Below are 15228 nucleotides of genomic sequence, written 5' to 3' on the forward strand. Positions count from 1 at the left end.
CTTGATATCTATCAGGCTTTTTCAAATTATCCCTATTTCTAAGGTTGTATCTTTTCTCAGAGGGCTCCCTCTGGGGAGACTTATGTCCTTGGTCAGGAGATCTTTCTCTCCGCCGAGGAGACCTTCCTCTGGACTGGAATCTTTTTTCTGTGGGAGTGGATTGTTTATTTCCATCCCAGCTCTTTTTTGGAGTGTTTAGATTATTTTTAATAAATATATTTTCAGGATTTTCAGTTAGTTGGGGTTTTACCGTTTTCCCACCCTAACTATCTCTACCTAGTTCTTCATGGGATTTTTCTATGATTCTGGCAAGTTCAATTGGTTGGTCTGCTATATCTGTTTCTTTCAATTTCTGGCGGATCACCACAGATACTGCTTCTCCTTTTATGTTGGCTAATAATATAGCCGAGACCTGCTTGAAGTCTTTCAGTAATTTCATACCCAGAGTTAAAGCAGGTTCTGGACCGTATTCATTTTGAATCTGTCTTAGTACATCTGGTATTACCACCATGGACGGAACACCATGTGTTTTTGTGTAAATGGAAGCAAAGACTGTGCCCCAAGTGTCACAATTCTCCACATGTGGAAGGCAGATAGTCAGAATTCTGTATTTCTCACTAGGGGTAGTATCCGGAAATACTGCCTCTATTTGAGTTATCTTTTGTGCTAGCCAGAATGGAATTTGTTCCCGTTTTGCGGGTGTTTTGCCAAGACATAATTGTATGTTCTGTGGTGTAATTGTGTTTGTGTTTCCCTGATGAGGGGTCAGCTGTGGAATGTTAATAGCTGGTTGGACTGTTATAGTCTGCATTACATATTGGACTAATTGTCTATGTATTTTAATTAGTACTTTTAGCTGGGCTAAAAGTTCCCGGTCTGACATTTTTTCGATGTCTGGATGTGGTGTGTAGCTGGCTAGAACCGGCCACGTTGCTCCTGGTCTACCTAGTGGACCGAGCCTAGTTATGTGATTATTATGTTTTAGGGCGCCTTTAAACCAGAGCAGGTGCTCTTGGTATTTTAATGGTATTTCAACCTCCTCGAAAGGAGTGTATTCATCCGGAGGTTCCTCTATTTTGTAATAGTGGAATTCGTGTGTTACAGCGTTTTATGCTGGAAAGTTTATCCATGACTAGAATACCTCTGTCTGCCGATATTCATGGGCCTCTACCACGAATATGACAGTACCACCTCGTGATGTCAGTCCGTTTTCTATAAGTTTAAGAGTTATAGTTTTTCTTATGTTGACTGGAATGAGTATAGCATTCTAGTCATTCTGTAGGAGACTCGTGTCCTCTTCTAGGAGTCGAGCTGCTATTCTAGCTGCCTCCCTCTCATCTTCACTTTCCCCCATTTTACTGGCAGAAAGGTTTTTGTTGCAGATCAAGTTTCAAGGAAACAAAGATTAGGTGCACAATATTTTTGAACACTGTATCCTTCAACGTTAACTAAACCAAAAACTATACATAGGAATCTCTTCCTACTAACTTCCGGCGGATTTTAACCTCTTACCCACTCCAGACGTCTTTTGGAGTATTTACGGGAAAAAGGGTCTGTGTGAAAAAGCACGACTGAGTTACTCTAACGTCTTGCGATTTATCGCCTTACCAAACGTTGGGCGCCATGTAGTGTAGGTCCTATATTCCCAATAGGCTCTGCGCATTGGAATAATATATTCAGCAGTGTAGACGTAGGACTGAGGTCGACTAGGTCTCTACTGACTACATTAGACTTAAGGTTTGCCAGCTAGCTCAGAGGTCACTAGAAACTTTCTAGAACAAACGAGGAGGAGTTTAATCTCCCTGGATAGACAAGAAGGGATTAGCTTCTGACAACCATATAACATGACAACTTTGCTCCCTCAGAATAAGAGTGTATCTCCAGAGTTGTGTGAAAACAATAGACAGCTATTTCACTCAGTTAATCGTGCGTACTTAGTTTCACCAGAGTGCAGAGAAAAGAGAGACGGGCGTTTTCAATAAAAGGTGTAATTTATTGAGCAGTCTTCTTTCTCATGCAAGAGGAATGAATTGCCATAATTGCAATACTTAATGTAAAGTAAAGTGCGTACAGTAAAAGGAGTATTATGAAATAATACTGTAAAAGCATTGATATGGTTTCTTAGCCATAAGATACTTTAAAATGGATAAAATATATACATACATATATACATTGACTAACGTACTCAACTGGTGCTTCTAAATACGCCTACCCCGGTGTACCTGACCTAAGCCTAATACGTGGGAAGGAGTAAGTAAGTAGCAGTTTAAGTTAAGTTGGTTTTGCCAAGAATCTGAATCAAGAATTCTCTTTAAGGGTTTATTCAGCTCCGTACCTGGGTAATAGAATGCAGGAGGTCTGGTATCTCTCTTTCAGGACTCGATATCCAAGCAGCCCGCAAAGGCGGCTGAGAACACCGGAGCTTGATTTCTCGGCAGGAGAAAAGACAGCGTCTCTCTCAGTGCGTCAAAAGGGAGGGGCAGCGTCTGTGGGCTCTCGCATCAGCTGGGCTCTCGGGCAAGTAGATAGCTGCTCGGCTCCAAAACCACCACCGTGTGTTTGCTTAAGGCAACGTTGGTATATTTATACCTGAAAGGTGCCGGGTTTGACGTAAGGTTGGACATAAGACGTCAATAAAGATGTCACTAAGAACTGGCCGTTCTTACAGTGCTTCACAGGAGTTCTAGGACGAAATCAAAACCAAAGCAAATGGGTATTTCCAGGTTGCTGGAGGTTTGGTTTGTTTAGAGAACTCGTTGTGCTTTCTAGGAGTCCGGGGAAGTAGCCTTGCTTAATGTGACTGCATGAGCTACAACTAAAATATGGATATGATTCTTATGCCATTATAGGGATATTATTGATTATAACCGTTACAAGGGCATCAAATAGAAATATCGATTTAGGTTCCTAGATAAAAACACAATAATAGCATCGCAGCTTTACACCTACCCACCACTCCCAGTGCATCACACTATGACGCCAGTCTGGCTCCTCGCAGCAGCTCACTCTCCTTTACAATTTCCACCGAATCTCCTCATGAAATTCAGTCTAAATAATAGAATGCAAACCAAAAACTCAGTGACCGCAATACAGAAAATCTGAAAGAGAATCTGAATATTTATTGCAGAATTTGATTCTCCTGCCTAGTCATTAGTATCTCAGATATATTCTAACTAATCCTACTCTATACTAACTTTGGGAAACCCCTAATCAAGCTATGAGAAGCAAGGAACAGGTGTCAGCGTAAGGTAGTCTTTTGTAAAAGTACTCCAAGTCTAATTAATATAGCAGGAAGCCACGCAGTGAGAGGAATAGCATAATAGGTCTGCACCTTGTGAAATCCTAAAGGTTTTTGCTCTCTTGCTAATAATACAACACCTATTATCACACAGAGTATTCAAGGTAACCAGCGTCATTGTCTCCCATACAGTTACACTTTCCCTGTAGTATATTGGCAATATTCAGCTCTTCTCCTACTCCTTCAGTGGGCAAACTCAAGCTACCTTGAGCATCTCTTATTCGCCCTGAGAACTCGTCTCCCACTTCATTAACACATCTTCTTCCTGACAAATGTTTCCTCCTGTACCTTACAATCGCTACAAATAAACAATGCCTTTCGCTAACTAACGAAGCCTTGCATCCTCACCTGCAGAGGAGAGAACATACTACCAAAACAATTCCCACATGAAAGTTAAACATTGACTATCAGTAACTTGAGGCCTGTAATTATGCTAAGTTAGCACAGCAGTTAAAGTGCACTTGACAGTTGGATGTAGGTGCACGCACATTCACAAATAGTACATATATGGAATATCATGTGGAATAAATCATGACTACATATAACTATGTGTTACATCTTAAAACATTTATATAGTTATGAACGAGAACTACATATTTACTAAAATCATGACCATTAGTATGTCCACATTAAATGATTCTATTAGGTTTTTATCATGGAACATCTCAGAAATACATTTGAAATCCCATTGTTTATTTGTATGTCAGACCACACAAAATAAAACAGGTGCCAATCTGCACAAGTCAACATAAATAGGTGACGTTTAAGGGTGGAACCAAAAGTAAGGTGCTCTAAACTTATTCCCAGATAGTATTAACATGTTTAACAAGCATTTACAATGCAACGGTTTCGCCTTTGCAAAAGTTAGAGCTATTGCCATTGTAAATGACAACATTTTTATTTATGTGTTGGTTTTGAAAACAGATAAATAAATGACATTGTCATTTACAATGGCAATAGCTTAATCATGGTCCCAGAACGTGAACATCTGTAATATAATAATAAAAAGCACTGAACAGTTCTCATAATAGTGCAGTGAAAAGTCACATACAGATTTGAAGATTGACTGCTGCATTAAAAAAGATATACAATAGTGGACTCTGTCATACAGTTTCCTTAAAAAAACACCTATATTGTCTACTTTCTGAAAATCCATCCACCCACACACAAATGCATGAATTAAGTTTTCCAAAGTGTGCCCAGTTTGCTGCCCACCTAAAATGCTCCCAGCAGCATCTCTGTTATTGCTTATATTTCTCAGAAGCACGTGGCTACTTTCAGTGAAGAGCGAATACTGTCAAGTGAAAAAGAAACATGAGATTTCATAGCCCTGGGATAGAATATTTTTAAGTTGACAGTGGTGATACAGCAATGGTGGCTGCTAAAGCCGGAAGAGAGCGATTCACTCTGCACGTGCCCACAATCGACATCCCAGAATAAATAAACCTGCTATGTGCGGAGCATTTTATTCGAACTAAAACGTGTCCAAAACATGAAATCATTGTCAAATCTGAGGCATTGCACTTCTATCATGATAACCGGCGATTGCGCTGCCCGCTCTTTGTTAACTTATTGTTAGTTTGCTGGAAAACATACACTTAAAAAGACAAAAGAATGATCACACACACTCGAAACCTTAACCCAGAACTGTAACCTCATGTTCCCCTACTAGCAGTGCCAAAAAAACTAAAGCCCCGGTCGTTACCAGTGGACCAGACATGGTCATTGTCTTAACTTCCCTCATGTCAACAACCACATGAGAATTATGAGAAACATTTGAATACTTGCTAGCTGTTGTATCCTTTCTGGCTATTTCTGGATAAAAATCTAATTTACTCAAACTGTTCGGAGGGAGTTTGCTTTAAAAACAAATCTCTATTTTATATTAAAAAAAAACAGATCTCTAAACACATCTCAGCTGAATCATTGAGCTATTTAATCTTCAGAACAAGAAAGCCTAAGTGTTACCTGAGCAGAATCTGCAAGGCTGAAATATACAATTTAGCAAGCTAGAACCCTTACAAGAATGAGTGGCCGGCTGGGTATAAACAAGCACAGGCAACACACAGATTTAGAGTGCGACGGCCTGTTCCATGACCATGCTGGATATTTTAAAATAGGGATTCCCTGAGAGTCCGGGCTGTCTGGAGCATTCCGCCGACCCCCCTTCCCATTCACAGCCTGGCACCACCGCAAGCACAGCTCAAAGAACGAGCGGGTGACAGTGCTTCCACCCTGTGCTCTTTCACTGCTGCTCGCAGGTCCCAGGAGTGGGCGTCTGATGCCTGCTCTGCTCCGTCTACAGTCGGGAGCGTTAACAATACAGCCTGTCCAGGCGGCAACTAAGTAAGCAAACGAAGAAAGCAAGCGTGCCCTGCCTGGTGCACCGACCGACGTGAGGTTGGCTATTGATTTGCCTCTTCCGGGGCAGTAGTATAAGGGGCGGTGGCTTGAGGGCTCTCTTTTCCGGGGCGGGATAGTTCTTTTAACCAGCCATTCGCAGGATAGGTGAGGCGGACCAACTCCTAAGCCCCGCAGCGTGCCGTGCCATAGCTTGTCAATCACTTCGAAGTAGCTTTCCCACTGCCTCTCGCTGCTCCATATGTTGAAGTGGGATACTCTGGAAACCAAAGTTGAGGCAATTTAAGATCTTCTGTCGGGAGGCGGGAGGTAAGATCCACTTTGGGGAGCCCTCCCCCCTCCGCTTGATGCAGGAGTTTTCGCATGGATTGCATTTTACGTTGCTAGGTGCACGCAACCGAGGCATGATTTTAGCCACGCTTTTCTGACCATTACACTATGTTCGATCCTGTGTCCGACGAAAGCATGTTTCTGGTGTGTTCCTGCGGTGCATGTAACGATCTGCATGTAACGATCAGCAGGTAACTTCTCTATGTCCTCACATGGTATACAAAATAACGGGTCTAATTCAATAAATGTTGTTTGTTTTAAAGTTCATACTCTTTGAGATGAGTTTTGTGCAAATTATGGACGAACTTTTGTACGAGCGGTCAGTAAGCGCCTTGGACCTGAAGTAGGCAAATCCAAGCGATCGTGCCAAAAAAGCATCCCTTGCATTTATTTTGTTTAGGATTCCAACCGGGGGGACTTGATGGTTCAAGCAACCCGGTCAAGACGCGGCTACAGCTCAATAATAACAAGTCAGGTCCCGGGCCGGCCAGCCAATCACAGCGCGGCCCGGGGAATGACGTCACGGGGGTGTCCCGGGCCGGCAGCCAATCACAGCGCGGCCCAGGACAAAGGGGCGGGACTTAAAAAAAAGCAGAGAAACGCCCCCGAATCGCATTTTCCCGAGAAAGCGTGATTGACAGCCTCTGTCTCCCAATGGCTAGCCTCCATTTATGGAGCTAGCCAATGGGAAACAGAGGCGGTCCGAACATCCATACTGTTGACAAAAGTTTTCGATCTGGGAGGGGCACTGCGTGCCCTCGCCAGGTCGAAACCTAAAAATGCCAAAATTATGATTTAATACAAACACAAAATGTGCTGAATTATGCCTCATAAGTTGCCTTTTCTTGCTGCATCATTTAGTCAACCATGCTGCATAACATGGTCCTCATCTGCTGCATAATTCCCAAATTTCTTTTGCAGTTTTATACAGTGCAAACTCGACCCAAATGTATTTACATGAGTACCAGTTACTGTACACAAGGACACATTCATTTTTTAGTAGGCACAGGGAGATTAAGTGATTTTCCCTGATTCACAGGATGTTGAGCCGATGTTGAAACTCGAACCTGGTTCCCCAGCTCCAAAGTCAGCAGCTCTGGTTGTTAGGCCACATCAATGGCTAGTATGTTGGTCCTGACACTTTGAACCTAAGCAGTGGATGTCGTACCACTTGTCACGAAATGTAACAACCTAGGCAATTCAATACTTGGTGCTCATAAAGAAGTGACAAAGGAGAGAAAATTACTAAAAAACATAAAGTTAGTGACTTTGATTTTATTAACATGAAAGATAAAAAACACTACTAAAAAGTTGATTCTCAAATATCATTAATCAACTGTAAAAATTAATCAGACCAACATTACATGATATCACAATACAGTTAAAAATTACAATTAAAAAAAGTATAGGAAGAAAAGGGGTAAAGTGGCATAAAGTTTTTCTCTACGCGCGTTTCGGCGGCCAGCGCCTTCTTCTGGAGTAGCCACGAAATTTTTAATAACAAAAAATATATTAAAGGTAACATAAGTAAATTATTTAGACAGTTTGTTAGTTAATTGTGACATATTACAATTTAAAAAAAATCATCTTACAATAAACCACTAGCTAAAATCAACTAGATTTCAATAAACATCTCCTTATGTCACTTAATTGACATATAGCATATGATTCTTACAAGCATATTGTTATGACACTCGACATACTTGTTTCATTGCTCATTATATTTTATCTAACATTATGGTTATAAATTGAGACTGTGTAAGCTCACTTATATTGCTTACTTCTTGATAGATTCACCTTTATATCTGTATATCTGTATTTCACTTTAAGATACACATTCTAACCAGTGATAACTTCTGTATGTTTATTGCTATCTGATATACTTACTGCTTTAGCAGTTATTCAAAGATGGAAGTTGTATATGTTGGATGTGAAGGAAAGGCGGTTTCACTGAAAGGGGGAATAACACAAGTTTGGATATAATTAATTCCACTCTTTATGGATGTTTTGCACATTAGTCAAAAACGGATAAACTAGATAAATTACATAAGAGGATTGTCAGGGAACTTACAATTCTGAATGTTCTAAGTATGCTTCAATTTGGTGGAAATAGTAACGATAAAGCTTCTCATAAGGTAACCCTTTTCAATGAAGGATCCTATCTTCAAGGTAGAATCTAGTCAAGTCAAGTCAAGAGATTTATATAGCGCGCTACATACCCAGAGGGTCTCAAGGCGCTTGAAGAAGGGTGGGGAATTACTTGTCGAATATCCACGTTTTAAGTTGCTTTCTGAATGCTAGGTGGTTCTGAGTAAGGCGAAGGTGAGTGGGAAGTGAGTTCCAGGTCTTAGCTGCCAGGTAGGAGAAGGATCTACCTCCCATGGTGGTTTTGTTGATGCGAGGTACAGTGGCAAGGGCTTGGCTGGAGGATCGTAGCTGGCGGGGGGGGGGGTGTAGAAGGACAGTCGTGTGTTGAGGCATTCGGGTCCAATTTCGTAAAGTGCCTTGTTTGCGTGGGTCAGGAGGCGGAAAGTAATCCTCTTATTGACGGGAAGCCAGTGGAGGTTTTTCAGGTGACCAGAGATGTGTTCTTTACGCGCGATGTCTAATATGAGCCTGGCTGAAGCGTTCTGGATGCGTTGGAGTTTTTTCTGGATTTTTGCGGTGGTACCGGCGTATAGGGTGTTACCGTAGTCCAGGCGGCTCGTGACCAGTGCGTGGGTGACCGTTTTTCTAGTTTCGGTGGGAATCCAGCGTAATGTTTTTTTGAGCATGCGAAGAATGTGGAAGCAAGATGACGAAACGGCGTTGACTTGTCTGTTCATCGAGAGTGAGGAATCCAGGATGACGCCCAGGTTCCGTGCATGGTCTGTCGGGATGGGTGCTTTTCCAAGGGCCTCTGGCCACCAAGAGTCATCCCAGGCGGAGGGGGAGGTGCCTAGGATGAGGACTTCTGTTTTGTCTGAATTCAGTTTCAGACGGCTGTGCTTCATCCATTCGGCTACTTCTTTCATTCCTTCATGCAGGTTGGTTTTGGCAGTGTTAGGGTCCCTGGTGAGTGATAGGATCAGTTGAGTGTCATCGGCGTAGGAGATGATGTTGAGGTTGTGTTGGCGTGCGATGACCGCGAGGGGGCTCATGTATACGTTGAAGAGGGTGGGGCTGAGTGAAGATCCTTGTGGTACGACGCAGATGACTTCAGTGGCCTCTGACTTGAATGGTGGAAGGCGGACTCTCTGGGTTCTTCCGGTGAGGAACGAGGTGATCCATTCTAGTGCTTTTCCTTGGATTCCGACGTTTCTGAGGTGCTGTAAAAGGGTGCTGTGACAGACTGTGTCGAAGGCTGCGGAGAGGTCGAGGAGGATGAGGGATGAGGGCGACTGTGTCTCCATTGTCCAGTAGAGTTCGAATGTCGTCTGTTGCTGCGATGAGGGCGGTTTCAGTGCTGTGTTTGGCTCGGAAGCCGGACTGTGATGAGTCGAGGGATTTGTTGGTTTCGAGGAAGGCGGCGAGCTGGTTGTTGACCGCTTTCTCGATGACTTTGGCCGGGAATGGAAGGAGCGAGATAGGGCGGTAGTTTTTGAGTTCGGTGGGGTCAGCTGTGGGTTTCTTCAGGAGGGCGCTGAGTTCGGCATGCTTCCAACTTTCCGGGAAGGTTGCGGAGTTGAGGGAGCAGTTGATGACGTCTCGGAGGTGCGGTGCTATAATGGAGTCTGCTTTGTTAAAGATGTGGTGAGGGCATGGGTCTGTGGGGGATCCTGAGTGGATAGAGTTCATCAGACGGATGGTGTCCTCAGTGGAGATTGGGTTCCAGTCATTGAGGATGCTCAGGGGGGGTGGGGGTCCTGTAGAGGGTTGGGTGGGTTGGTCTTCGGGTCGGTTGTCGAAGCTGTTGTGGATGTCTGCAATTTTGTTGTGGAAGAATGAGGCTAGGGAGTCGCAGAGGGCTTGAGATGGGATGATGTCGTTGGAGTTGGCTGAGGGGTTGGTGAATTCCTTGACGATGTTGAATAATTCCTTGCTGTTGTGGGCATTGTTATCTAGTCGGTCCTTGAAAGCGGCTTTCTTGGCGCTCCTGATCAGCTGGTGGTGTCTACGGGTGGCGTTTTTGAAGGCGTCCTTGGTGCTGGTGTTTGGGTCTTTTTTCCAGGCGTTCTCAAGGGAGCGACAGAGTTTCTTGGATTTCTTAAGATCTTCGTTGAACCAGGAGGCCTTCTTGCTGCCTAGTTTGATTTGTCGTTTGCCTAACATCCTATTATTTTACTCCTTATTGATCAGTATTAAATCACCATATTTGACCAATTTAACGGGATTCTCAGATTTGACAAATATTTCCCATAAAGATTCTGGGCGACCGATTAACTTATGAACGACTTCACATTCAGGGATTAGTTAATTATCCTATAAGTAGCAATAAGGTCTAACGTTCTAGAATTAACTTCAAACTAAGGATTATAAACGAACTATGTAGGAAAATACATGATGGTTGAAGTTTACCTTAGTATGATTCATAAAGGTTAAAAATCCTTGTCACAAAAAATGGGTAGGATGATGCGCTCTAAGGAAAATAAACATTATCGGATTTATTTAACTTATAAGTGCTTTCTTCAAAGGATAAACATATAGCCAGTGCTAAATTATTTCGTACCTGTGTTAAAATTATTAAACACGTCATGATGAAGACACTCCTCCGAATGTGAGGTTAGCGGTCTGCATTCACGCTAAGGGGAAATAACATGAGCAACGAATTAATCACGGACGTTTGTAGTTTATGGCAAGTTAAAGTTAGTATATCAGATAGCAATAAACATACAGAAGTTATCACTGGTTAGAGATATACAGATATAAAGGCGAATCTATCAAGAAGTAAGCTATATAAGTGGGCTTACACAGTCTCAATATATAACTATAATGTTAGATAAAATATAATGAGCAATGAAACAAGTATGTTTTTTAGTAATTTTCTCTCCTTTGTCACTTCTTTGTGAACACCAAGTATTGAATTGCCTAGGTTGTTACATTTCATGAGTTGTTTATCCCTGACCTAGGAATTACTATATCCATATTTTCAGGGGGTCCTTGTTGCCTATAAATAATGTCGTACCACTTGTATCACTCAATTAGAGGGAGAGTAAATGGATTATTAGGATACATAGCAAAAAGATCACATTGACACAACTACCATAGTGGTGTTGACCTCCGCATCAGACATGGCACATTGCCGCCATGAGAAACATGATAAGCACCATGTTGAGGCACTTTTTCAAATTATTGAAGAAATATGCTAGGGTTAAAAGGTTTTTAGGGCGAGCCTGGGCAGCACATGCGCTGCTCTGCGAGCCATGCTGTATTAGAGTATGGAGTTGAAGCTCCGTCCCCTCTCCACCCATATTTTTCATTGGCTTGTGTCATCGTCCTTGGTAAACGCTGGCTTCTGATTAGTTAATAGGCTTGTTAGTCCCTCCTTAGTACGGCCCTTTCTTCATTTGTAGCCTTCCATGAGGACTGGCCCTTTTACTTCGGTTGTTACATGGTACGTCTTATTTCATATGTAAGCACTATTTTCTTTAATGAGTTTCTGGTTCTGTAGGTTTCAACCTGCTTTCCTGCAACGTGCTTTCCTGCATTGGCTCTTTGACTTCGGTTGTTACACGATACGTCTTATTTCGTCTGTAAGCACTATTTTTTTTTATGAGTTTCCGGTACTGTAGATATCAACGTGCTTTCCTGCAACATGCTTTCCTGCACCATTCAGGGCGCCATGCGTGCTTTCACTTTTAGTTAGTGCACATTATTTGTTTATGACTACATGGATCACCTTACCGAGATCTGCGATTTTTCCGTACTTTATCTTAAAAAAAGGTGGTTGCATGCCTTTATTTTCGTCTGCACTGCGCAGCATATTTTATCCAGGTGTAATCCTGTCAGGTGAATGTGATTTTGTGCTGTCGTGGTTAGCATGGAGCTCTTGTGACCAAAAGTAGAAAAAAGCTAAGGTAGCCATCTAAATTATGGAATTCACAGTTAACCTCTTCGATGCTGTCCGACGTCACGGTGGGCGTGTGCGTAATTCTTTTCCGCACCGCGATGCCCACCGCAGCGAAGCGGTTATAAAAGCTTGGAGGTCAGTTACATGGCACATTCCGGTTCAGGATAACGTTTGATATCATCCCTCCTGCCTCTTAACTCTCATTGCAATCATCAGAGCGGCACCCCGAAGTTTTGCAGACTGCACCTCCTTCGAGCACCTCTGTGAGAATACATTCCCCTCACTTGCACAGCCTGGAATGCGCGCTGCCAGCAGCACGGGCCCACCTCTTGTTCTGACTTTCTTTCCCTTTCGCATGGTCAAAGTCTATGTCCCTATAAATGACTGTCAAATGACCATCACTTGCAATCAGTCATCGGCAGATGAGCTGGTACAATAATTGTAACACGTATTTTATTAATTTGTACAACTCATCAATAAAATAATAAATAAAGTATGAAAATGAATCTGAAAGCATTTGGAATGCAATAGGTCTCGCATATCCGAGAGTTTAAGCTATTAGCATTATAAATGGCAATGCCTTTTATTTATGTTTTAAACACCAACACATAAATAAAAGGTATTGTCATTACAATGCCAATAGCTCAGACTCGGGTAATTGTGAGACCTATTGCATTGCAAATGCTTATTTGTTTGGGTCATAGGTGGGCGTGCCAGCTTCTGGAGCAAGCATTGAAAGAGGGAACAGACTACACTAAACAAAAACACACACTGAATGAAGCTGTAAGGTGGCCATGTTTGACATGCGCCTCTTTACTGTGGTTGTAACACAAACTCAGTCCGAATACGCTACAGAAATTCCACAGGATGCCGATGTAGAAATAAGTCTACTAAAGATCCAAGCAAATTTGAAGAAGAATTATCAGAACTTGCGCGTTTTTCAGTTGATTGAGAATAATACGCAGATTAATTACAAACTTGACAGTATGTAATACAGCCGTTTACTAATCAACAATATTAGATAAAGCTATAGCTTCGATATTCCTGTCTCCTCTTCCAGCAAGTGTGCATTGCCAATTCTTAGATAGCAGCCCCCGCATATGGCAATGATGGCAGATCACGAAGATAACAGACATTTCCGGGCTGTAGTGCAATTGGCTGACATGCAGATAAACAATTAGATTGGAGCAGCAATATACTACTATTGGTTTAATAGCCATCTTAGTACAGGTAGTCGCAAAAAAAACGTGAGCTCGATTGGCTGCTAACGCAGAGTCGTGCATTTGATTGGCGGTTATATGGAACCCGCCCCACCAGTATCTAAATTGCAGTTGATTGAATGAGATTGGCGTCGCTCCTGCGCGCTTTCATGTGTATGTGCATTTGATTTGGTGAAGTGCCTGTCGGTCAGCGCCTCTCTTTCGTCGTTGGCTGCATCCGAAAGTGCAAAGTCGCCATAGGGCGGGCTCCACCACTGTCACTCGGAGGAATGCCTGTGACAGGGAACCGGCTCGGGCCCGGGCACTGTAGCCGAGTCCGTGTGAGGAGGGAGGGCCGCGGGGACTGAGGCTCAGCATGCCGCTGTCACAAGCACAGGGCTGCCTGCTACTGTGTGCGCTTCTTATCGGCGGGAGTGCTGCTTCTCCTACCCCCGGGTCGTCTCCCGGCCCATCGCCACCTCCAGGCACACCGGCCTCCTCCTGGGCTCCTGAGCTGTCGCCGGCTCCTGATCTGCCGCCACGTCCAAGGACCCCGAGTTCTACCCTTTCCACGGATCCGGTAGGACCTCCGATATTACTGGCACCCTCTGGAGTTCCTGTACCGGAGGCCGCAGCCACGACCCCCGGCGGATCCATCACTGTACTACCTCATGGGAGTGAGGGCTCTTTGCTGACCCCCACGGCGCCCCTTGCCCCAACCGTAGCCTCGGATCCGCACATCATCTCCTCATCAACAGTCGAACCCGGCCAGACTTTCCCAGAGGGTCGTGGCTTAACTCCCTCCTTCATACCTACTCACAGCAGCTCTTCTTTAGGCCCTCAGACCGTGTCCTCAGAGGACCCCCAAGCAGAGAGACCGGCAACTGACAGCCCCGGTGAGTAGAAGCAAAGGCGCTGCGGGTGCTGCCAGAGCATATACAGGGCGAGGAGGCAGAGGGGTTAATCCCGAGGCTCATGCAGCCGTGGGATGTATGTCTCTGGACTGGTCATCACTAATGACCATTCCAGTACTGAAAATCAATGTCGCTGCCCCCCCCCCCATACACCGTTTTTGTGCAGTGTGTGTGTGTGGGTGTATGTGTAAATCGATTTAAAAATATCTCAAAATAACTTGATATAAACTGGCGTATTGTTGGTCTCATATTCTCGATATATCTCAATGTTTCCTTTGCCCACTGCTCCAGATGTGGCTGCTTCTAATGGACACGATGCTCTAATAATATAACGTGCATTTGCAAAGTGCACAGTCACGCGATGGAGCATCTTGGTCCTGAATAACAGATAGTTATTATTGTTCAACGCAGTGGTTCTTATTTTATCGACCTCGAGGGATAAAAGTTTGAGTGGAACTACTTGGAATAGAAAATGTGACATTGAGGTCAAACAGACTCCTGGAGTGGATGCTTTAGTCCGCTGAGACTCTAGACTTGGCCAGCACTTTCTTGCAGTGTTCAGCAGTGCCGCTCTTGGTGCACCCAATTTTGCACTTATTGCCTCAGAATAGAGCATGGTGCTCCAGCTAATCTCCAGGCTCTTACAGAAAGATTCTAGATAGACTCCAGATGCTGTTTGAGTAATGGTATTGTTAGCAGTAACACAGCATGTTTCTATGTTGCAAATGTGAAAAATGTTACCACACTTTTCTCTTTCTCTTGTACGTGTGACACAGAAGGCCTCCAAAAATCATAAAAATGTTACTAGACCTGCAGGTCTAGTGACTTAAATAATCTAATTGACCTATTTGTAGTGCCCTTGACCCGAAAACTGGTTTCTAATGTTGTGATTGTTGTCAAATAATTAAATTAATTGAGATGCCATTTTCTTCATTATCACATATGAGAGAACCTTCAAATGTGCATTTTCAGTATGTCTGCTGTACAAAAAACTATTTTGTTTGATTTAATAGACTAAACTTTCCATATATAATACAAATCTAGCCACATATAGGATACACATAACCCCTGACTTGCCTCTTAGTTCATTAACAGCATTTTCATCAGGACAGTAGCAAGAATGTTTCTCAAATCAAG

General features: G+C 43.3%; 1 protein-coding gene across 1 annotated transcript in view; it reads left to right on the forward strand.

Annotated features, from left to right (window-relative positions):
* Positions 1-13399: 13399 nt before the first annotated feature.
* The window catches only part of MEGF9 (multiple EGF like domains 9), a 255758-nt gene continuing 253929 nt past the window's right edge, over positions 13400-15228 (forward strand). Inside the window, exon 1 of the mRNA XM_086921268.1 lies at positions 13400-14073. Within this exon, the coding sequence (XP_086777394.1) occupies positions 13554-14073 (520 nt within the window). The 5' untranslated portion in view covers positions 13400-13553. The remainder of the gene's footprint in view (positions 14074-15228) is intronic.

The sequence above is a fragment of the Lissotriton vulgaris genome, chromosome 5, assembly GCF_964263255.1.
Source record: "Lissotriton vulgaris chromosome 5, aLisVul1.2, whole genome shotgun sequence".
Lineage (NCBI taxonomy): Eukaryota > Metazoa > Chordata > Amphibia > Caudata > Salamandridae > Lissotriton > Lissotriton vulgaris.